Source organism: Mastacembelus armatus, chromosome 16 (assembly GCF_900324485.2).
Source record: "Mastacembelus armatus chromosome 16, fMasArm1.2, whole genome shotgun sequence".
NCBI lineage: Eukaryota > Metazoa > Chordata > Actinopteri > Synbranchiformes > Mastacembelidae > Mastacembelus > Mastacembelus armatus.
Window position 1 is genome coordinate 4,484,865 of NC_046648.1, and position 20,136 is coordinate 4,505,000.

Genomic DNA, 20,136 nt, shown 5'->3' on the forward strand with positions numbered 1-20,136 from the left:
AAAGGAAAATTAAGGACATAGGAAATACTTGATACTTGATTTAAACCCTGGACTGGAATGTTTAATTTTGCATGATGGCTCTTCTTTTTAGAAGTGATGAGGCATTAGGAAGAGTAAAGATGTTAACAACATACAGTGGTGTGAAAAAGTGTTGACCCCCTTCCTGATTTCTCATTTTTTTGTATGTTTGTCACACTTTAATGTTTCAGCTTATCAAACAAATTTAAATATTAGTCAAAGATAATGCAAGTAAACACATCATGCAGTTTTTAAATGAAGGTTTTTATTATTAAGGGAAAACAAAATCCAAAACTACATGAACCTGTGTGAAAGTGTTTGCCCCCCCTGTTAAAACATAACTTAACTGTGGTTTATCACACCTGAGTTCAAGTCCTCTAGCCACACCCAGGCCTGATTACTGCCACACCTGTTCGCAATCAAGAAATCACTTTAATAGGACCTGCCTGACAAAGTGAAGTAGACCAAAAGACTCTCAAAAGGTAGAATCATGCCGAGATCCAAAGAAATTCAAAAACAAATGAGAAAGAAAGTAATTGAGATCTATCAGTCAGGAAAAAGTTAGAAAGCCATTTCTAAAGCTTTGGGACTGCAGTGAACCACAGTGAGAGCCATTATCTACAAATGGCAAAAACATGGAACAGTGGAGAACCTTCCCAAGAGTGGCCGGCCGACCAAAATTACCCCAAGAGCACAGCGACGACATCCAAAGAACTGAAGGCCTCACTTGCCTCAGTTAAGGTCAATGTTCATTACTCCACCATAAGAAAGAGACTGGGCAAAAATGGTCTGCATGGCAGAGTTCCAAGACGAAAACTGCCGCTGAGCAAAAAGAACATAAAGGCTCGTCTCAGTTTTGCCTGAAAACATGTTGATGATCCCCAAGACTTTTGGGAAATTGCTCTGTGGACTGACGAGACAAAAGTTGAACTTTTTGGAAGGTGTGTGTCCCATTATGTCTGGCGTAAAAGTAACACTGCATTTCAGAAAAAGAACATCATACCAACAGTAAAATATGGTGGTAGTTAGTGTGATGGTCTGGGGCTGTTTTGCTGCTTCAGAACCTGGAAGACTTGCTGTGATAAATGATAAACCATGGATTCTGCTGTCCTGAAGGAGAATGTCCAGCCATCTGTTCGTGACCTCAAGCTGAAGCAAACTTGGGTTCTGCAGCAGGACAATGATCCAAAACACACCAGCAAGTCCACCTCTGAATGGCTGAAGAAAATCAAAATGAAGACTTTGCAGTGGCCTAGTTAAAGTCCTGACCTGAATCTGAATCCGACTGAGATGCTGTGTCATGACCTTAAAAAGGCTGAATTACAACAATTCTGCAAAGATGAGTGGCCAAAATTCCTCCACAGCGCTGGAACAGACTCATTCCAAGTTATCGCAAACGCTTGATTGCAGTTGTTGCTGCTAAGGGTGGCCCAACCAGTTATTAGGTCTAGGTGGCAAACACTTTTTCATACAGGGCCATGTAGTTTGGGATTTTGTTTTCCCTTAATAACAAAAACCATTTAAAAACTGCATGATGTGTTTACATGTGTTATCTTTGACTAATATTTAAATTTGTTTGTTGATATGAAACAAAGTGTGACAAACAAAAAAAAAAAAAAAGAAATCAGGACGGGGGGCAACACTTTTTCACACAACTGTATTTTACCTATGGAAAACTCAAGCTGTTTTTTTACAAGGAAACTTAAAGAAAATCTGAAAAGAAAGGAAAATGGATTTCTATAACATCTATTGCTTTCTGTCTGAATAAAAGGTAAAGTGCAGAGGAATAAAAGTCTGTGGTCTACACTCTAAAAGGACACACTGCGAGACGTTAGAAAGCTGACAATCAATAGACTTCCTGTTAACAAGGGCTGATGGGAGCTCTGGTCATGTGATCAATGTCTGCAGCTAGAGAGTAAAATATTACTTCTGCCTGTCAATACATCAGCTGGAATGGACAGACTGGTATTAATCACGAACACACAGACCGCACACATCAGTCAATGATATGCTCACATACAGTAACACATTGCACAGTATCAGCACAGTGGGCTTGACCTTTTATAATAGTGATTTTTGTGGTGTACTTGTAAAACAACAAATGTAAGTAATAAGTAAACTGACAACACGGCACAAGAGGCTATCACTATGTCACAGCAAGAGCCCTGGAAATGCCACACCGTCAGTGACACAGAAAACCCATACATAAATCAACACAAACTGGCTTAAGACATTTCACTCTAGATTGGTAAGCACAATGTACACTTATGTGTGTGCGTTTTGCGGATCAGTACACAGAGAATCTGGCTGGTCATGTTCTCCGAACATTCATACAATTGCTCCCATACATGCACCAACACACACCATACAAAGCAGCAAGGAGAAAAAGGACAACCTTGGCCAAGGTAAGCTGTTGATGAATTTGCTTGGAATTTAAAACTGCCATATTAATTTAACAGGATGGCAAAGAAAAGATTTTGACATTAATCATCCACAAAATGTTAATCCACATCTTTCAATTATTCCAGAATTTTCATTGGCCAGGGTAAAACATGACAACACTGAGTAGAGCAGCTTTCATTTTATGAAGTATGTATCAGTACACATTAGTAGCTTATAAAATATATAATGCTCTATTATAGTAATAGTGTAGATAAATTATTAAACAATAATCTGTGATTATTATCAGATTAACTGGGACAATAATGCCTAAGACCTTTTTTTAAATTTTGATTTATAATGGAATCAGTGTGTCAATCTGCACATACGTGTGACTTTGTGATTTTGAGGACTTAAGAGTCTGTATTTCTCAGTTCTCACATACAGAAAGAAGCAACAATTGATGGAATGACACATGCATCATTCACTTTCTATAAAATTGCATAGCTATATCTTCCAGTCTGTAGCAGAATAACAATGTCTGTTTGTGTGTCCAGGTGAGAAACTGATCTGCTAACCATGCTTCACCTCACATATCATACTGCCAGAGCACGGGCACAGCTCTCTCTGTGTGTCCTTCATTTCCATTTTTTTCACTGTGGCACGCCTCCAGTCTGTCTGTATCTGATCCATCTTGTATCTCCATCCCTGTTCTCTCATTCTGTGTCACATTCAGTTTGGTTCTCCCCACTTCAGCTTTTTTTAAAAATTTTGTCTTCCACTCTGCCCTTGCTCAGTTATCTCTCTCATTTTTAGCCATCCCACATGACTTTATTTATCTATATATCATTTTCTCTCACACCCACACAGGGAACTTGTCCATCTCCTCCTCTCTTTCTTCCTCCCTTTCCCTACATACCACCCTTTCCCCTTCTCTCTTCCCCTCTGTGTTAAAAGGCAGAAAGTCCTTGCTGTTTATTTGGGGGACAATCAAAGACAGATTGTTTGCTTTAGGGGTCTTCCATCTGCATATGAACGCGGTGCGTGTGTGTGTGTGTGTGTGTGTGTTTTTCAATCTGTGTATGCTGCACTTTGGAGGAATTAATCACTCTGATCTTCCTACTAAATCATCTCAAGGTGGTCTTAGGATTGGGAGACATATACTGCAGGGTGGCAGAAAACAGAGGAGAAGATGCTGATATATTATCAGTTGCACTGACAGTGCTTTTTGCACAGACAAACTGAACTGATACCAACTGATAAAGCATGATTCATTCATGCAAATATAGTGATAGCTGCGACACTAAAAATCTATATAAACATAATGAATGTGTGGGCCTATGAATGTTTTACAAAAAAAGAAAAATATCCCCACTTGTGCTGATTTGATGTAAGGCAGTATTTGTCTATTAAGCTGGTTTCTCTACAGCATCCATTAATATTCTATGAAACAGAGATAATGTTCATGGCACTACAGACAGAGGATAAGCCATTTTCCTGCAGCATGAAAATATAGAAAAGTACTGATGCTTAATGCTAATGTTGAACCTCACAGAGTACAGACAGTGCATTGTATTAAAGTTGGCTGGTGCTGGCATTATAACTTTCGAGCAAGCTCAATTTATTAAGACTGTCAACAATCTCATGATCTGCAGGATACAAAGGAAGACTTCGATTACTCTTTATCAACAAATACAAACCTCTGAGTTTATTCTAAGTACTTTTAAAGGTTGGAGTTCAAGTAAAAAAAAAAAAAAAAAAAAAAAGACATTTGAGTGCAACAACCTTTGTGTTTCTGAGGGAAGGTTTAGCATATGATACCACATAGTGCTGCATCTATATGAGCACCATGACCTATAGAGAAGCACCTTGTTCTCGTTATAGAAAAACCTTGGCTTAGAAAGTATGAAGTGATTGTTTTAATGATCAATACCTACCTGTCATGCCTGGAGGAGTTTTCAAGAATTTCCCATTGAAATTTTGGATCACCACATCACACTTCTCTGTCGACTCCATCCTAACAGGCAGAAAGAAAAACAATGCAGTAAGTGCATTAAATGCCTGCATATTTATCCATCTGTGCTTGTCTGTTTGCCTGAGCGTGTGTATGTGTTTGTGTAACTGTGGGTTTTCTACAGGGTTTCCTCTCCTTTGTCCTGGTTTAAAAGCTCCATTCAGTCTGATCTGTTGCATGTCATGTCTTCTTTGTCTGCCCCTATTCAGCTCTGTTCACCCAATCACAGCTCAATGACTAATTGCCTGCTTGGCAAGCAAAAGCCAGAGTGTGTGTGTTTGTGTGTGTGCGGGGGGGTGTGTGTGTGTGACATGTGGTCATGCATGCCTCTGTGTGTGTCTTTGCTTTTCTTCTCATAGCCAATGACCCTGAATGCAGCCCTGAATGCATTCTAATCACTGGCACACGCTAAAGTGTAACTGAGAAGACCACACACACACACACACACACACACACGCACAGAGACAGACAGACAGACAGACAGACAGACAGACAGACAGACAGACAGACAGACAGACAGACAGACAGACAGACAGACAGACAGACAGACCGACCGACCAAGGGGCCAAGGGTACAGAAATTTGCAGTTGGAGCATGAGAACCTGCACCATGCTGTGCCAACTACAAATCAGTATTATTTTGTATCTGATGAGAAATAAAAATAAGTTATCCAGCAAAATCAATCACTTAAATACATTTAGATTTGAGTGACAACTAACGTGTAAGATTTGTCTGGACCCACACCGACAGAACATGAGGTGTGCACTGTACGTGTCTCTCTATGGATACCTTGCAAAGCCAACACCTCTGCTCAGGCCATTGGCATCCCTCAGTATCCGTGTAGAAATGACGTGGCCAAAGGGCTTTAGCATGTTCTCCAACTCCTGCTCGTCCATGGACACTGGTAAGTTAGAGATGTAAAGGTTGGTGGGGTCCTGTTCCTGTTGCTGTTGGAAAAGAGGTAGAAGATAAGGAAATTGTTATCACTTTATTTGATTTACATAAGCAGGTACTGATGGAAAATCCCTTTAAAAACAATCATTGGTACTGGGTCTCACAGTAAATACTCACTGACCTTATGGAATGTGAATTAAGAATAGAATCTGTGCTGTGTATCTAAATACTTAAAACTTTACAACTGTCACTGCATCAGCATCTCATACACATAAAAAGTTCACAGATGGTGAAGGGTTGAAATGCTGGATTTATCTTCATTTCAGCAGGATAAATCCAGACATGAGACTGTCCTTGTGCCAAACAAGTAAAATAAAGATAAGAATAGAAGATTTGATTATAACCTGCCATTAAACGCCAGTTTTGCAGCAGTAAGTGCATAAAAGGTTAAGTGCCATTCAAGCAGTTTATTTTCATGTATGACTGAATATCCCACTGTAAAACATCTGTACATTTAAATCAAGCAGCAACCTCTCCTCAAATGAGGAATTAACATTTCATTGAAAAGGCAGTGCACCGACTTCATGCTCAGATCCCCTGAAGCAATAAGGAAACCCCCTCAGGATTCATAGATGTTAACAGAGTTGCATTCATTTTTTCACAGGAATGAGGGAACCTCCTTCTAATGTGCCTCTCAGTAAGTTAAACTAGTATACTTCAATTATTTTGTTCTGTTTGGCAGCATTCCATTGAAATGATCCTCCACAGGAGACCAAATCCTGTGTGCATGTGTCTGTGCAACTACACAGCTTGCAAATTAAAGAGGAAGGGATGCAAGAGAAGGTTTGATGAAGGGTGCTCCATTTTACAGACACTTGCTATTGACAGTAACAAAAAAACAAAAAACAGCATATAATGTATGCATGTTCTTGTATGTTATGCAAGTTACAGCATAATGACATGATTTTAACCATCCATCTATTCAGCCTTTTTGCATTTATCTGGGAACAGGTTCCTCTCTACAGCAACAACAACCTTCAGCTCTACCTGGAAGATTCTGAGTTGTTCCCAGGCCAGAGGAGATATATAATCTTTCCAGTATCTCCTGGGTCTGCCCTGGGCCCTCCTACCAATTGCATGCTTGTTGCATGAAACCTCCAATGAAAGTCATCCAGCAAACATCCCAGTCAGCTGCCGAAATCATCTCAATCTCTTCTTCTTTTCCTTTCAGGCTGCCTCCATTTAACCCTATCCTCTGTATCCTCCTCACCCACACCAACTATCCTCATGTCCTCATTCACTACATCCAAGAACCTCCTCTTTGGTTTTCCTCTAGGCCTCCTTCCTGGCAGCTCTAACCTCAGCATCCTTTTTCCAATGTATTCACTGTCCCTCCTCTGAACATGTCCAAACCATCTCAATCTGATTTCTCTGGCTTTTTCTCCAAAACATCTAACATGAGCTGTCCCTCTGATGAACCTCAACATCTTCAGCTCTGCTACCTCCAGCTCTGCCCCCTGTCTTTTTCCCAAACCACCTCAGCCTGCTCCTTTAAAAATGAAGGAGCAGTGGGTCTACTCCGAGCTCCCGTTGGAAGTCTGAGCTCAGCACCCAATCTATAAGACCAGGCCTAGCACCCTTTATTTTGGTCACTTGTGGTTGCAAATTGAGGGCAGGTAAGTTTCTGTCTCAGCTTAATCTTCAGCACAAGAATATACCACAAAAGCAGAGATGCAATTTTGAGGCAACCAAACCTACTGTCTGTCTGGCAGTGTCCTCGGTACTCTCCAATCCAAATCATCACCAAGGGGTGAGTGTCCAACATATACTGTTTCAGATCCGATGACACAACTACAAGGTTGATCATTGATGTTAGGCCTAGGGTGTTTTGGTACCAAATACACTCAGGAATTGCACCGTGTTCAAATAGTGTTCATCATGGACAATTCATGACTATTAAAAATTGAAAATGTAGTTGAATCTAATTTGAGGCTCTGACAGCCTTAGTGGCTGCAAAGACATGCAGCTTGGGTTAATTGGTGACTCTAATTTCCTGTAGGTGTAGGTAGCATGCCTCGAGTTGGGTGGGATTGACTCCCATACCCCTGCAAGTCTATGCTAAATAAATAGTACAAATAATACAGTGGTTGCAGAGCGGTTAAGAAATTATGGGAAACAACATTTACATAAGTTCTGGGTTGACAATCTAGTCATTTTTATCCACAGCTGCTGCAGGAAACCCTTTCAAAATAAAATTGAGAATGCTCATAATTACGTTTCCCATGATTGAGCAGTGACACACTTTCTAAAGGCTGAAGCTAATAAAAATACTCCCACAAGCAAGTTACCGGTATTCGGTAAAGGAATCACTGAAGAAACTCAAACACATTCATAGCCATGCCACAGTTTCAAAATTAGTAATAAGTCTGAGTCATTCAAACAAATTAGCTCCAAAGTACACCTGAGGCAACAGTATGCTCTGTTGACTGTGGCTGTATTATCAATAATAACAGACTCAACTAGACACATTTTCACATTTTCAGTCAGCTACTCTTTGTGGAGCAGAATTTCCTCTGGTCATCTATGGAGACAACACTTCACAGAATCCTGTTTTCTCTGTTTGGAAACAATGAAAAGATTAAATAGGAAAACTGAAGATTTCCTATCCCTGTGGTCAATGTGGTTACATGCTAATTTAAACAAAAGACAATGTGTCTTAAATAAAATCTCATAGTGATTTGCCCAATTTCAACAAAACGCAGGTCAGCTGTTCTGTTTCTGCACACAGTTTCCAAGTAGTTTGCAGTTACTGTTGCAATGAGAATGAATACAGATTTGTGTGAACAAGAAGCTGCTATAACCTCTTTTCTGCCCTTCTGATTATAATGTATGCTGTCTATTCCATTGCCTGCTTGAAAATCCTTAATTTTTTTGTACCATTTACAATGTCTCAATCCAGGGAAATCAAGAGTGAGATGAGCACAAAATCAACAGGGACACCAGGGTGGTTTATTGAAATCATATTACACTTCACTACACCATCTCTAGACATGGTTGGCTGTAAAACACATTTATTTGCACAAGTGCTTCTGGGATATGAACTAAAGTGCTTTGGAGCACCCACAATGAACTCTGCGTGACTTTGCTCAAAGTTGCCATTTGCACAAAGTTACTTCTCAGTGATCTCTCACTCTGCATGTTGCAAATGACTTACCTCTCTCGCTCTCACTCTTTGTCCCCCTCTCCCTCTGTCTGTTTGTCTCTCGCCCTGTCCCCTCTCTCTCTGTAACATCTGTCATGAGCTGGAAACAGCTTCACACCAGCTGTGCCTCTCCCTGACTGCATAGCCTGCCTGCCAGCCAGTCAGCCTGTGTTTTCAGCCCCATTAAACCCTGCTGCATCATTATAGCAAGTCTCTGCCTCTTATCATGCTACTTCCTGGTTACCTTGCAATGCAAACACCTGCTGAAGAATTAGAGGGTAAAGAGAAGACAAAGCAATAGTTAAATATATTGAAAAAAACCGGTTGGGTCAGTATGCGCAATGGCTGGATATGAACTGAGACGGTACCCGAATGTGACATTTCTTCGTAATTCCTCTCGCATCTCAAATAGCAACACTTCACATCAGAATCGACACATCACAGCCTCCCACAACTCTAAACTACTGGAATGAGCAGTTATTGAAAATGGATGGCTGGAAAGACACAGGCAGAGAAATGCTTTAAAAAGTACTAGTGAGGCACTTTTATGAGGAAGCAGTATATGATTAGGGAGCCCAGACTTTTTATTCACCGTGTTAACTCCTTCCTCCTACTGTTCCAGCTTGTCTTTTGCCTAATCCTCCTCATTTCCTCTTTTAATCCATCTATTGTTCTGTCTCCTTTTACCTCCTCCAGCCCACCTCCTCTCTATCCTTAACTTCCTCCTTTCTCATGCTCACCCTTTTCCTCCTGTCCTGTACTCATTCCCCTACTTGCTATTCGCCCCTCCTCTCCCACAGATTAAAACCTAATCTCCTATAATGGTAGCCTTGCTGTCTAGAATGCTATCTGAATGCTTAATTAATATTTAAAGAACAGATTTCTTTGTCCTCATCCTTTTTCTCCTTTCCTTGCTACCCCCTACCTCATTTTCCTCATCTTTATTCTCCTTCATTTCCAGTCATTTTTCACCAACACCTCTTTCTCCCTCTGCATTTCTGCCTTCCACCATCTTCCTCTTCCTCAGGCCAAGTTCTAATCTTTCATAATGATCGGCTGGGTGTCTAAACGCTCTCTAACGGCTTAATCAATAGTTAATGAACATATCATAAATACTTTATGAACCCTAAACCCTGAAATCCCCAGGGTTTCATTAGCCATGGAGATATAAACTTTCATCCATCTCCATGAAATCAACACTGGCTACTGATTACTGATTTAGTCACTGGTCAGTTCATATTAGTAGGCATGGTGCTTGGCTGAAGCTGCCTCTAACATACATGTTTGTTCTTGTGTATGTACTTGTAAGGTGTTATTTTAATCAGTTATACATAGACTGCATGTTCATTAAACACACCATCCCCATGTCAATTTACTTTTATGTACAATATAGTTTTGTATTGTCTATATATGTCTTCTGCATAGTTAATCTACTTTGCTTGTTATGTGGGTTTATGTACCTGCATGTAAGTGCATTATTAGAAATGGAAATGGTTTCAGCCAGCTAAAGACCATACTAGTAGTCAGGCAAGAGATGCAGGAGAGAAGCTTGTGGATGTAGAGTGTGCACCATTCAGCACAGTGTTTCAACTGGTTATTTCTTCTATATATTTATGTTGTCTCCAGAGTCTCCAGAGAAATGGGTTTAATATTTTTAACTTTTCAACTTTGAGAAATAACGTTTTAAGCAGAAAATAAAAACACTAACAATGATCCATGCAAATTCTAAGATCTACACCAGGTTTATACTGTGGTTAATTGACCACAAAGGTCAGTTATTTTAGCAAACATTTAAAAAGGCTGCGCTGGCGCTCAAGCATCATTAGAACTGGGGTTAAATCCTTTTCATGTGATGGCATAGTTATGAAAATATTCAAAAGTAGAAAGGCTTTTTTCCACTATGTGGCTCTCCAGTGGCTGTGAAGTGGCAAAGAAACTAACTATTCAAAGAAATGGCATCACACTTGACTAAGTGAGAGACTGACTATGTTTCAATGTTCAATTCAATTTAGTGATGGGCAGAACGGTTTTTCCTCCTTCTGGCTTCCAACACTGCCTGTGTCTTCACACTCTGCATGACTCAATTAAGGCAATAAGAGAAGTCTTTCTAGATAATGGGGACTACACACACGCACACACACGCACACGCACGCACACACGCGCGCGCGCACACACACACACACACACACACACACACACGCACACGCACACACACACGCACACACACACACAGTCTCTAGTCACACATGCAGCTATTACTCAATTCAGCCATTAATTCATGTTTCCCCCCCTTTTGTCTAGCCCCCCATTCTTTTCTGAAACTTTTACATTGCTCTCTATTGTCCTAACATTCTCATTACAATATTTGTTACATTGTTTCTTTCCCTGTCATTCCAGCTTTCTCTCACATTGCCACTACTATGTGTATAAAAAGGTCAGTAATTAATCGTAAAGGGAGAGCAGTCCCTGCTGCACACCAGTGGACAGGATACTTGTCAGGCAGCTGTCCGGAGCTGGAATAAAACACCCAATGCTGAGACACAAAAACTCCCAGGGAGGGTCAGACAAGAGACAGAGAAGCACTGGGTGGATTAAATAAGCGTTTCCTGGACTGAACACAGATCAAAATCTTTAATTTTTCTTTGGGTATGATTTGAAATAAAAACAAGATAAATCGATAGATACATAAATAGATTAAACAGCAACATTGTCTGATGTAATTTAATAACTATCATGCTTTTTTTTGTTGTTGTAGTAGCTGTAATTATTTACTCTTCAGACTGACCACAAAAATACAGCTCATGAATGTGCGCCTGATCCCCAACAGCTGAGGGAAGATGTGTCATTTCCTGTGTTATGTAGTTGTTACATCTTTATGGGTTGGTCTTGAGCCCTTTTCAACTCATTGAAGAGATGTAATGTTTAATATCAAGGGAATGCACCAGAAACAGGCATTAGGGTTTAAGATGGCAATTTCAGTTCACTGGTAATGTCAGAGCTTCACTGTGGGAAAACACATTTTTGAAGTGTTATGCTACAAAACATAAAACATATGTTTATGGACATAAACACAAAGCCCATTTGTGGCATGCCGCTCATAACATAGATGGGCTAATGTTAGACTGTTAAAGGCAACTGACCATTGCAAGATTTGGCTATATATATATATATATATATATGGACCACATAACCTTGAATGTAGTTGTATGTACAGTTTGTACATACTGTATATCCTAGCTTCTCTTCTTCTGCATTACTGAATGCTGTAATCAAAATTAATGGGACTCAGCTGTCGGCTAGTCTAAATACCTGGAATGCAGACGACTGATTGGAGACACAGGCCTACACTGACACGCACACAGACACAGAAATATAAAAATATACATGCAGTATAGTAGTAGATTCCACAGACAAGTATTTTCTTTAATGCACCTGCCATTAAAGTAAGTGTGTGTCCCATGAAGTGAATCAGCATGTACTTGTATGCACATGGTGTGTCATTCTATTGGTTTCTGCGTGTTTGTATGTCTCAGTTTAAATGTATGTATGTTAAAGGTCAATTAAAACTCTAGTCTTTCAAGTCAAAAATTCTCTGTGAGTAGCCTGGCAGAGAAAAGCATTTTGTTAAATTTACACAAAACTTCTCTGGTTTGTATTTCTCTCCGTTTTACCGAAAAAATATTTGTAATTAGTTTTGACCTGGGCCGTATTTTCCCTACACTTTCATTCATGCTGATATGGCAGACTAATTTCCTTAAGAAGGTGAGATGGAAAGACTATTTAAAATAATCAATCAAAGCTAAAGCAAAAGTGAAATAACCTTGACTGTAAATTCAAAATGATTTATTTTAAAAGACCTTTTAAACATTTTTGGTGGCAAAGTTACGAGAGAGCAGCATCTGAAGTGCACTAAAATTCAATATATAGAGAACTTGTATATAGAGAACTTGTATGTTTAAGATTTAAGATGGGGTTGATTGAAATACTGCCTAGAACATAAAACATTCAGCAACGAAACAGATTTCCTGCCTTTCAAGATAAGCAGAACATCCCATCCACAGATCTGTGTTGCGCATATTATGGAATAATAGAAAAAACAATGAGCACAATTGAATGTACATGAAAACAGAGGGATTTTAAACAAGTCTCTTTTCTACCTGATAAATGTGTCTGTGTCATCTAAGGCCTTGTCAGCCTGATGTCATAGTCTCTCCCTGAGCAGAGCGCAGGCTTCGGGGAAATCCTCACTTTAAATGATTAATGGAGTCTGCAACCAAGCAGGGGAGTTGTCGTTGACTCTTCAGGTACAACACATAGGAAAACTGCTGCTCACAATTGTCTTTTCTTTGTCTCTTGAGAAGAAAGCCATCAGTCTTATATTGAACTTTTCCCCTAAACCCGCTTTGGGAGAAATGTAGAACAACAGAAAGATCCGTTTACCCCTGGAACTGGAAAAGCAAAAGAAAATGAGGGAGCTCTTACATAGGACGGGTAGAGTGCACGTTTCTCATGATAATTTGGAATAGGATCAAAGTGAGACAAGAGACATTTCTTAGCAACATCATTTCAAAACTGTGAGAAATTCATCTCAACACTGGATTTAAAACAAATATGTCTAGGAGAAACAGTGTAGTTTTAGGAATTGTTTAAAAGTTCATGCTGTCTTGCTCAGGAACAAAGGAGTTTCTACTAAATTGGAGGTTCCTGCATGGGAATCTCAGTAATATTGTTAGAGCTTAACTAAAATTGACTAAATTTAACGCGCATCATGACAAGACAGTGTCTTGATAGTTAACAAAAAGGCAAATGGTTAACACTTAGTCACAATGAGGGAAGAGACATAAGAACCTGAACATTTTGTTCTTGCCTCTTGGATTTGTCAGAAGGGATGCAATACAAGTTGAAATACAAAACCTGGAATTCCTTTTCAAGAAATATGATCATTCAGGATCAGAAATATGATCATTCATCTCTATCTTTATCTTTTCTTCCTTCACAAGAAAGGTTGAAGTAAAATATTACAAGCAAAATTATGTGTGGTCTACAAATATACAACTGTATTGTGCGTTTCATTATTTGGCTAACCATGTTTTACGATGATAGAAGCATGGTTTATCGTCAGCGTAGAAAGATCAAATGGAGCCCTTAATGCTAACAGTTTCTTTCGGAAATTAAATAGAATGGTCAACAAAGTCAAATTTAAGGGATCAGACTTGTTCTGAAAAATGTCCAGATTTAGCTTTCAGAAATAAATCACTGGGTGCTATTGTAACAGTAGGCATCAGTTTTAAGTCTCTATACCTTGTTGCTACAGACACCATTTTGCACAGCAGGGGTATTTCTGATTTACTGGATGGTATCCTGCACAGAGTGTCAGGAAGGTTGGTGTGAGAGAAGATGAGAAGTGGTCAAGAGCAAGGCTCAAACCTTGCTATCCTGGGTTCAGCTTACACTGACCCTGCAATACGTAATATAACAGACTAAAAGCAAGTTCAGCTCTGCACCTAAAATGGCTCACATATTACTTACCTCTACTCTCTGCTCCCCTTGCTTTCCTTTTCACCAAATTATTTCTCAACAGTCTGTCTTTGTCAAAGTATTTCATTAAACAAATGTAATAAATCACAATGCCTGCTGGATTATCACTGAGGAAGCACTTCCTCAGATAAGTAAAGAGTAAAGTAATAAAGTTTTCAGACAAAGTTATTGAATGCAGTTTTTTTTTGTTTGTTCATTTCAAGCTTTGTTTTCTCCTGCTTATGGCATGTGGCTTGTTCTTAGACAAATCATTTGGAAATGAAGTGAAGAGCCATAGCTAGTCAGAAAACTAATTAAAAGGAAACTGAAAAATTACAAAAAGTTCTCAAAAAGTGCAGGGGAGGAGTACGTTTATGCCCTCAGCACTGTAGTGATTAAAATATAAAGCACTGGCTCAGACACAAGAATCACAGCTCAACGGGAAGAATTAGGTTTGATCAAACTTGATGTTTTTCCCCCACTGTGTCACATAACATACATTCATGTGAAGTTGTGTAAGGGCGGGGGGAGGGATGGGGGGGATACATGTACTGTATCCTGCATTTGAACATTTATGTATTTTGAAAACAATGCTTCTTGAGGCTGAGCAAAGATAAGTCAATGTCAGAGTGTAAATGAGATGCTTTAAGGCAACGGCTAAAACCACATTCTCACTTTAATTGTACTGCAGTGAAAAGTCTAAAAATAAGACTGCCATATCATCCTAGGGCATATAACACTCATAACACTCATAAATGTTACACAAGCTGGTTGACTTGCTGTATAACAGAGAGTTAAGCATGGTCCACCCACACCTTCTGCTGGTCACAGCTATAAAGTCCTAGAGGAGAGGAATACTAGTTTATACTTCAATAAAGGAACTTTTTCATCAGTTTGGCTGTTCTCACTGCATCTGTCACACTGCAATCCAAGTATCAAGGTCAAACATGTCTGTGACTTTAAGTCTATGTGGATGAATTTGTGTGCCCTAAGATGGCAAGTGATCAGAGTGTCATTAAAATAAATGTAATATAAAGTCAAGTTATTTGAGTCTTTTTTTTAAAAAAAAAAGTGAAATATAATGTCTGGGTCATACTTTGGTCATAATACAAAAAACAAAAACAACAACAACAAAAAAAAAATATATATATATATACATATATAGTTTTTACAATACCAGCATTGCACAGCAAAGTCTCACTAAAACTGTTAAACAGTTTTAGAGTTAGAGTTTTCAGAGTTAAACATATTTGCTTACATGTCCAGGACCGATCATTTTTCTCTTGATCTTGGGGTTAAATTTGTTTAAGAACCCAAACCTCTATGACTTATTTTCCCTCCACCCGTGTTCACTCTGACTCTGGGGACCCAAATCAGATACTTTGAGACTGAAATCTCTAATTTCTCATTTAATCATCCTGTAACTTATCCACTGGCTTTTAAAGTTTAGTTTTCTGTTTAGCAAGGACAGCAAGGTTAGGTCACTTAGATTTTCATCTAAAACCCTTCTAGTTAATGAGATTCATTAGAATAAACTACCACAACTACAGTATATTTGTACTAGGAAACTGGTAATATGAGTGACTGAGCAGCCAAATTGAGGTTAATGGATTCTGTGCCCGACTGACGCTGTGAATGCAAGACACACACACACACACAAATATATGTAGTCTACATGTGTACATGCTGTGTGTTTTCCAATCCCACCTAAAACTATTTCATCCCCATCAATGCTTTGTCGTACAGACCCAAAGCGCAAAAGCCATGGCCAGTTGCCATGGTTATCTGTATTTGAAACCAGAGGGATGATCCTCCAGAGGGATGGTTGGGAGAAAAAGAGAAGGAAACAAAGTGAGAGAGAGAGAGAGAGAGAGAGAGAGGGAGAGGGAGAAAGAGAGAGAGAGAGAGAGGAGAGAGAGAGAGAGAGAGAGAGAGGGAGAGAGAGAGAGAGGGAGAGGGGGAGAGAGAGAGAGAGAGAGAGGGAGATAGATAGAGGAACAAACAAAGATGGAAAAAGTGATAGAAAACCAAGTACACATGAGGACAATATACTGATAGAAAAGGACAAAGTTAAACTAAGAATAACATACGGAAGGCTGGACAGATAGCTAGAGAGATATAGAAACTAAGAGAGATAGAAATAACCAAGAAATAAAGAATCAGGAGAGAGTGATACGTTAGTGACAAAAAGTGAAGACTGGAGAGGTTAACAGTCTTCCTAGGTGTGCACATTATTGAGTACTGAATTTATTTACATCAAATATATTGCAAACTTTATTCCTTTCTTACACTTGGTTTGGCTCAGCTTGGTTTGCTTTGGCCATACAGAAACCACTGGCTTATATTTACAAACAAAGTATCGTTACTGTCTCATTGAGATGGTGCTTTTCTGCTGGCTGCCGTTATGCTTTGTTACAGAAACCAATGAAATGTAGCCACTGCATTAGCACTCCAAGTGCAAACAGTTCAGCTAACGCTTCTCTTTCAAAAAACAAGTATGTGTGTTTGAACCTGAGCCCTCTGGTTGAAGAACAGTCTGTACTACGGACGATGCATCAAAAGCATCATGTAGCATCATGTCTGGGAATTAATTTAATGCGCTGCCAGAAAATAAAAGCAAGTAAAATGTACCAGTTCTGCATGAGAAGATGGCCTTTTGAAGATACTATGCAATATACAGGCTCTCAGCAGATGATGGTGGTGTGTGTTTCTGTGGTGTTCAGAAGAGAGAGCAAAATTTTCACACTGTCTTTAGATGTCGAGACAAGGGCACAGTGGCACCAGCTGACAGCTTGGTGGACCAAGGTTATTTACTTTTAGAAAGGAAAAACTAGCCTGAGTCAGCAAACACTAAAAGAGCAGCCACACATAAACCCATGCAAAGACACATGCACAGTTATAGACCTCTAACTTTCATCTCTGATACAGGAACACGCCCTCACACAGTTGCACCACTGACTCCGCACACACAATGCTTCAACACACACCACCAAGAGGTTAAATAGACTCATCACTGGAACACCACTGAGAAAACTGCAACCTAATTACCATCATATCCTCCTCCTAGGACACCTCATGACAGAATACTCACACTCACATTCATTTATTCATTTTACCTGTGCAAACTACATCCTCCCCTCTTATAAAGTCATTAAGTTCTAACAAGGGTTCTTAAACCCTTGCAGCCCAAATTGAGCAGGTTTAGTGTCCTTCTGAGACAAAACTTCATTAAAGCTTCATCATATGAGCACCCACCACAAACAGGCCTGTTTTTCTATTTTGGCTCGCAGCAGTGCCATAACTTCAAAAAGGATCTGATAACCAAACACCCACCACTAACCAGCCAACCAATTAATAACGACCTTATCATTAATACACAATGCACACACACCTTTGCATATTCAGACACTCACACAATTTCATATGATTTGTCATAATAGCATGCATAGGAGGACAGACCCAAGCACCTCTGTACTTAACATTCATAAGACCAGCCAGGAATTTTTATCCACTTGAGGATAAAAAGGTCCAGGTCCAGTTTGCCCTCTCTATACAGTACCTAATGTGAATGTTCATGAAATAGATGGCAGTGGAGGTCGAAGAGATCTCGCCAAGTACACAACGACAGAATTCTTTCTATTTTTTCTATAATTAAAAAATATTTTATTAAATATTTTATGACCTTGTCTTTAAGATTGACTGTTACATGCCATTAAGTCAACTTTACTTGAAAGATAATTAAGTTACTTCTAATGAATCATAATTCAAGTTAAGATGATCAAATTATTTTAATGTTATAAAATATAATTAATTAAAAATAGCTGTTTTGAATCTGCAGTGTAAAATTATTAAAATGTATACACAGATACATTTAGTTATATAGTGCTATATTCTATTATGAAGCAAGAAACTAACATGTGACGTGACATTTCTAATGCAAATTAGAGCTTAATTTGATATGCATAAGGCAAAGATTAATCAGTATGATTTTATTAGAGTGAAATAACAGGATTTTTATTATAATTCTTTAAAATTATTACTTTCTTCCTTTCTTCATGTACAATAACTGGCACTTCAGTATATCAGTAAAAGGTCAGTTAACGTCACAAAAAGATATTTAGTGATTTAAGGCAATGCAGACACTTTCAATTTTGCTATATTTCTGAGGTAGGTGGGGTGGAACAGTGGCACTATCACCTCAAAGCAAGAGTTGGAGGTTCAAACCCCATGTGATCTTTCTGTGTGAAGTTCGCATGTTCTCCCTGTGTCTGTGTGGGTTTTATCTAGGTACTCCAGTTTCCTCCTAAAGTCCAAAGACATGCAGGTGGATTGATTGGTAATATATATATATATATATATATATATATATATTTATTGAGGTCAGGCACATTTTCTGATAAATTATTAAGTGCAGGGTTTATAGTAATTTTTAAATCAAAAAAACATTTTCTATGGAATGTACGTCTGCATGCCAAGCTTTTAATCTGAGTAAATAAGGAACTCCATGTGTCTCCCTCACGATTCTCCGTGTATGAAGAAAGACAACTGACCCTGAGGAACTCCGTGAAGAAACTTTTCAAGGGGCAGATGTGGAATGTGGACATCTGATTGAAAGAAAATGAAAGTAAGAAAAAAGGAAAGTACAAGCAAAGAGGCAGAAAAGACAGGCTGATAGGCACAGCAAGAGAAAAAGCCTCATTGAATTTCAGTAGGCATGTGCAGACTCGGGCGCACTGAAAGGTTACAACATTTGATTTGTGATATTCTACTCTGAAAGCTCTCTCTCTCTCCCTCTCTCACTGTCTGGAGGAGCAGTTTGGCTACTGCTGTCCACAAAGTTTGATTGATGGGTGAATTATGCCATCCGATTGTGAATCTGGCCAACTCTACGCTGTCTACCCAATGACAAACAACAAACATGCCTGGCCACCAATAATAATGAGAGATGTGAGAACGGCACAGCCAATCTGAAAACAGACTTAATATGATCCTCATAAAATAAATTTCAGTCAGCCTTTCCTACTATTATTGCAATCCTTCATTTATATATATTCATTAGAAGGTATGGAATAAGATTTTAAATGCAGCACCACCATTTTCCTTCTCAAACCCTTTCTTTTCTTCTAGCCTTTTATCTCCTTCTAGTCCTTCCTCTTTTTACTTGATCACTCTGAACTCATCTCTCTCAGAGTTCAGGCTGCCCACTCCATATTCAGTCCATCTCTCGCTACCCTCCCTCGCTACAGTTTGGGCTTCCCACTCCCTCCCTGCATCAGTCTCTCAATATGCACCCTCCCTCGTTCCAGCAGCCCACTCAAAGGCTAATTCCACAGAGGGGGAGAATGTGAGGAGAGGCGTTTTATAGTGTTTTCCAGTTATCTCTGTCCTTATAGAGCTGTTCTCAAACCAGCTTCATCAAACTAACCACCACCCCCACTCTCCAGTTTCCTATTCTATTTCTCCTCTGTTCATGGCAATATTTCCCTCAATCCCCTTTGTCTTCCATTCTCTTGGGGGTAATGCTGAGGTGATACTGAATCTGAAGAGTTTTGCTCTTAAATGTGGCATTCGCCAGCTGAAAAACACCTTTCTATAACAAAACTCATTATCTCATTTTTTTCTAAACTAATAGCATTTTAAATGTTATTGTTGCAGCCAATTGCTCTGTCTCATTGGCCTGTGAATAAAAAATTCAAACATGAACACACTTTATTTTATGACCACTACTTTAGATATGTGTTTTTGATGTAATTACCAGTAACACTCAGAAACTAACATACTGACTGAAAAAACATCCTTCCTACAGTATTTACTTAGACAACAATTTACTTGTATGTCATTTCGTGATCTATGTGCTGGTTTTCTGCTGTAGCATTCATTCTGTGAGTTAGGACCAAATTACCAAGCAAGTTGGTTCTATAAAACACTTTATAGGTGATATAGATACTTTATGTAGCTGTTGTATTGCATGTCCTCACAAAGCAACAAACATATAGCTTTAAAATTTTCTTTCTGAGGTGTTCCTAATTTTCTGATCGTCTCATCACTAAATGAGGTGGACAAAAATATAGGCACCTCTGAATACAATATAGTCCAGTATAACCCCACCTTT

At 39.1% G+C, this 20,136-nt stretch overlaps 1 protein-coding gene across 6 annotated transcripts in view; it reads right to left on the reverse strand.

Moving 5' to 3' along the window:
* The window catches only part of LOC113122796 (RNA-binding motif, single-stranded-interacting protein 3), a 113,023-nt gene that overhangs the window by 28,838 nt on the left and 64,049 nt on the right, over window positions 1–20,136 (reverse strand). For all 6 annotated transcript variants that reach the window (XR_003294905.1, XM_026294367.1, XM_026294371.1 and 3 more), the window contains 2 exons: window positions 5,201–5,358; window positions 4,335–4,414 (listed from right to left, as the gene is read on the reverse strand). Coding sequence is in view for 5 of the 6 variants with exons in the window: in XM_026294367.1 (XP_026150152.1) it covers window positions 4,335–4,414; window positions 5,201–5,358 (238 nt within the window). In the remaining variant the exon portion in view is untranslated. The remainder of the gene's footprint in view (window positions 1–4,334; window positions 4,415–5,200; window positions 5,359–20,136) is intronic.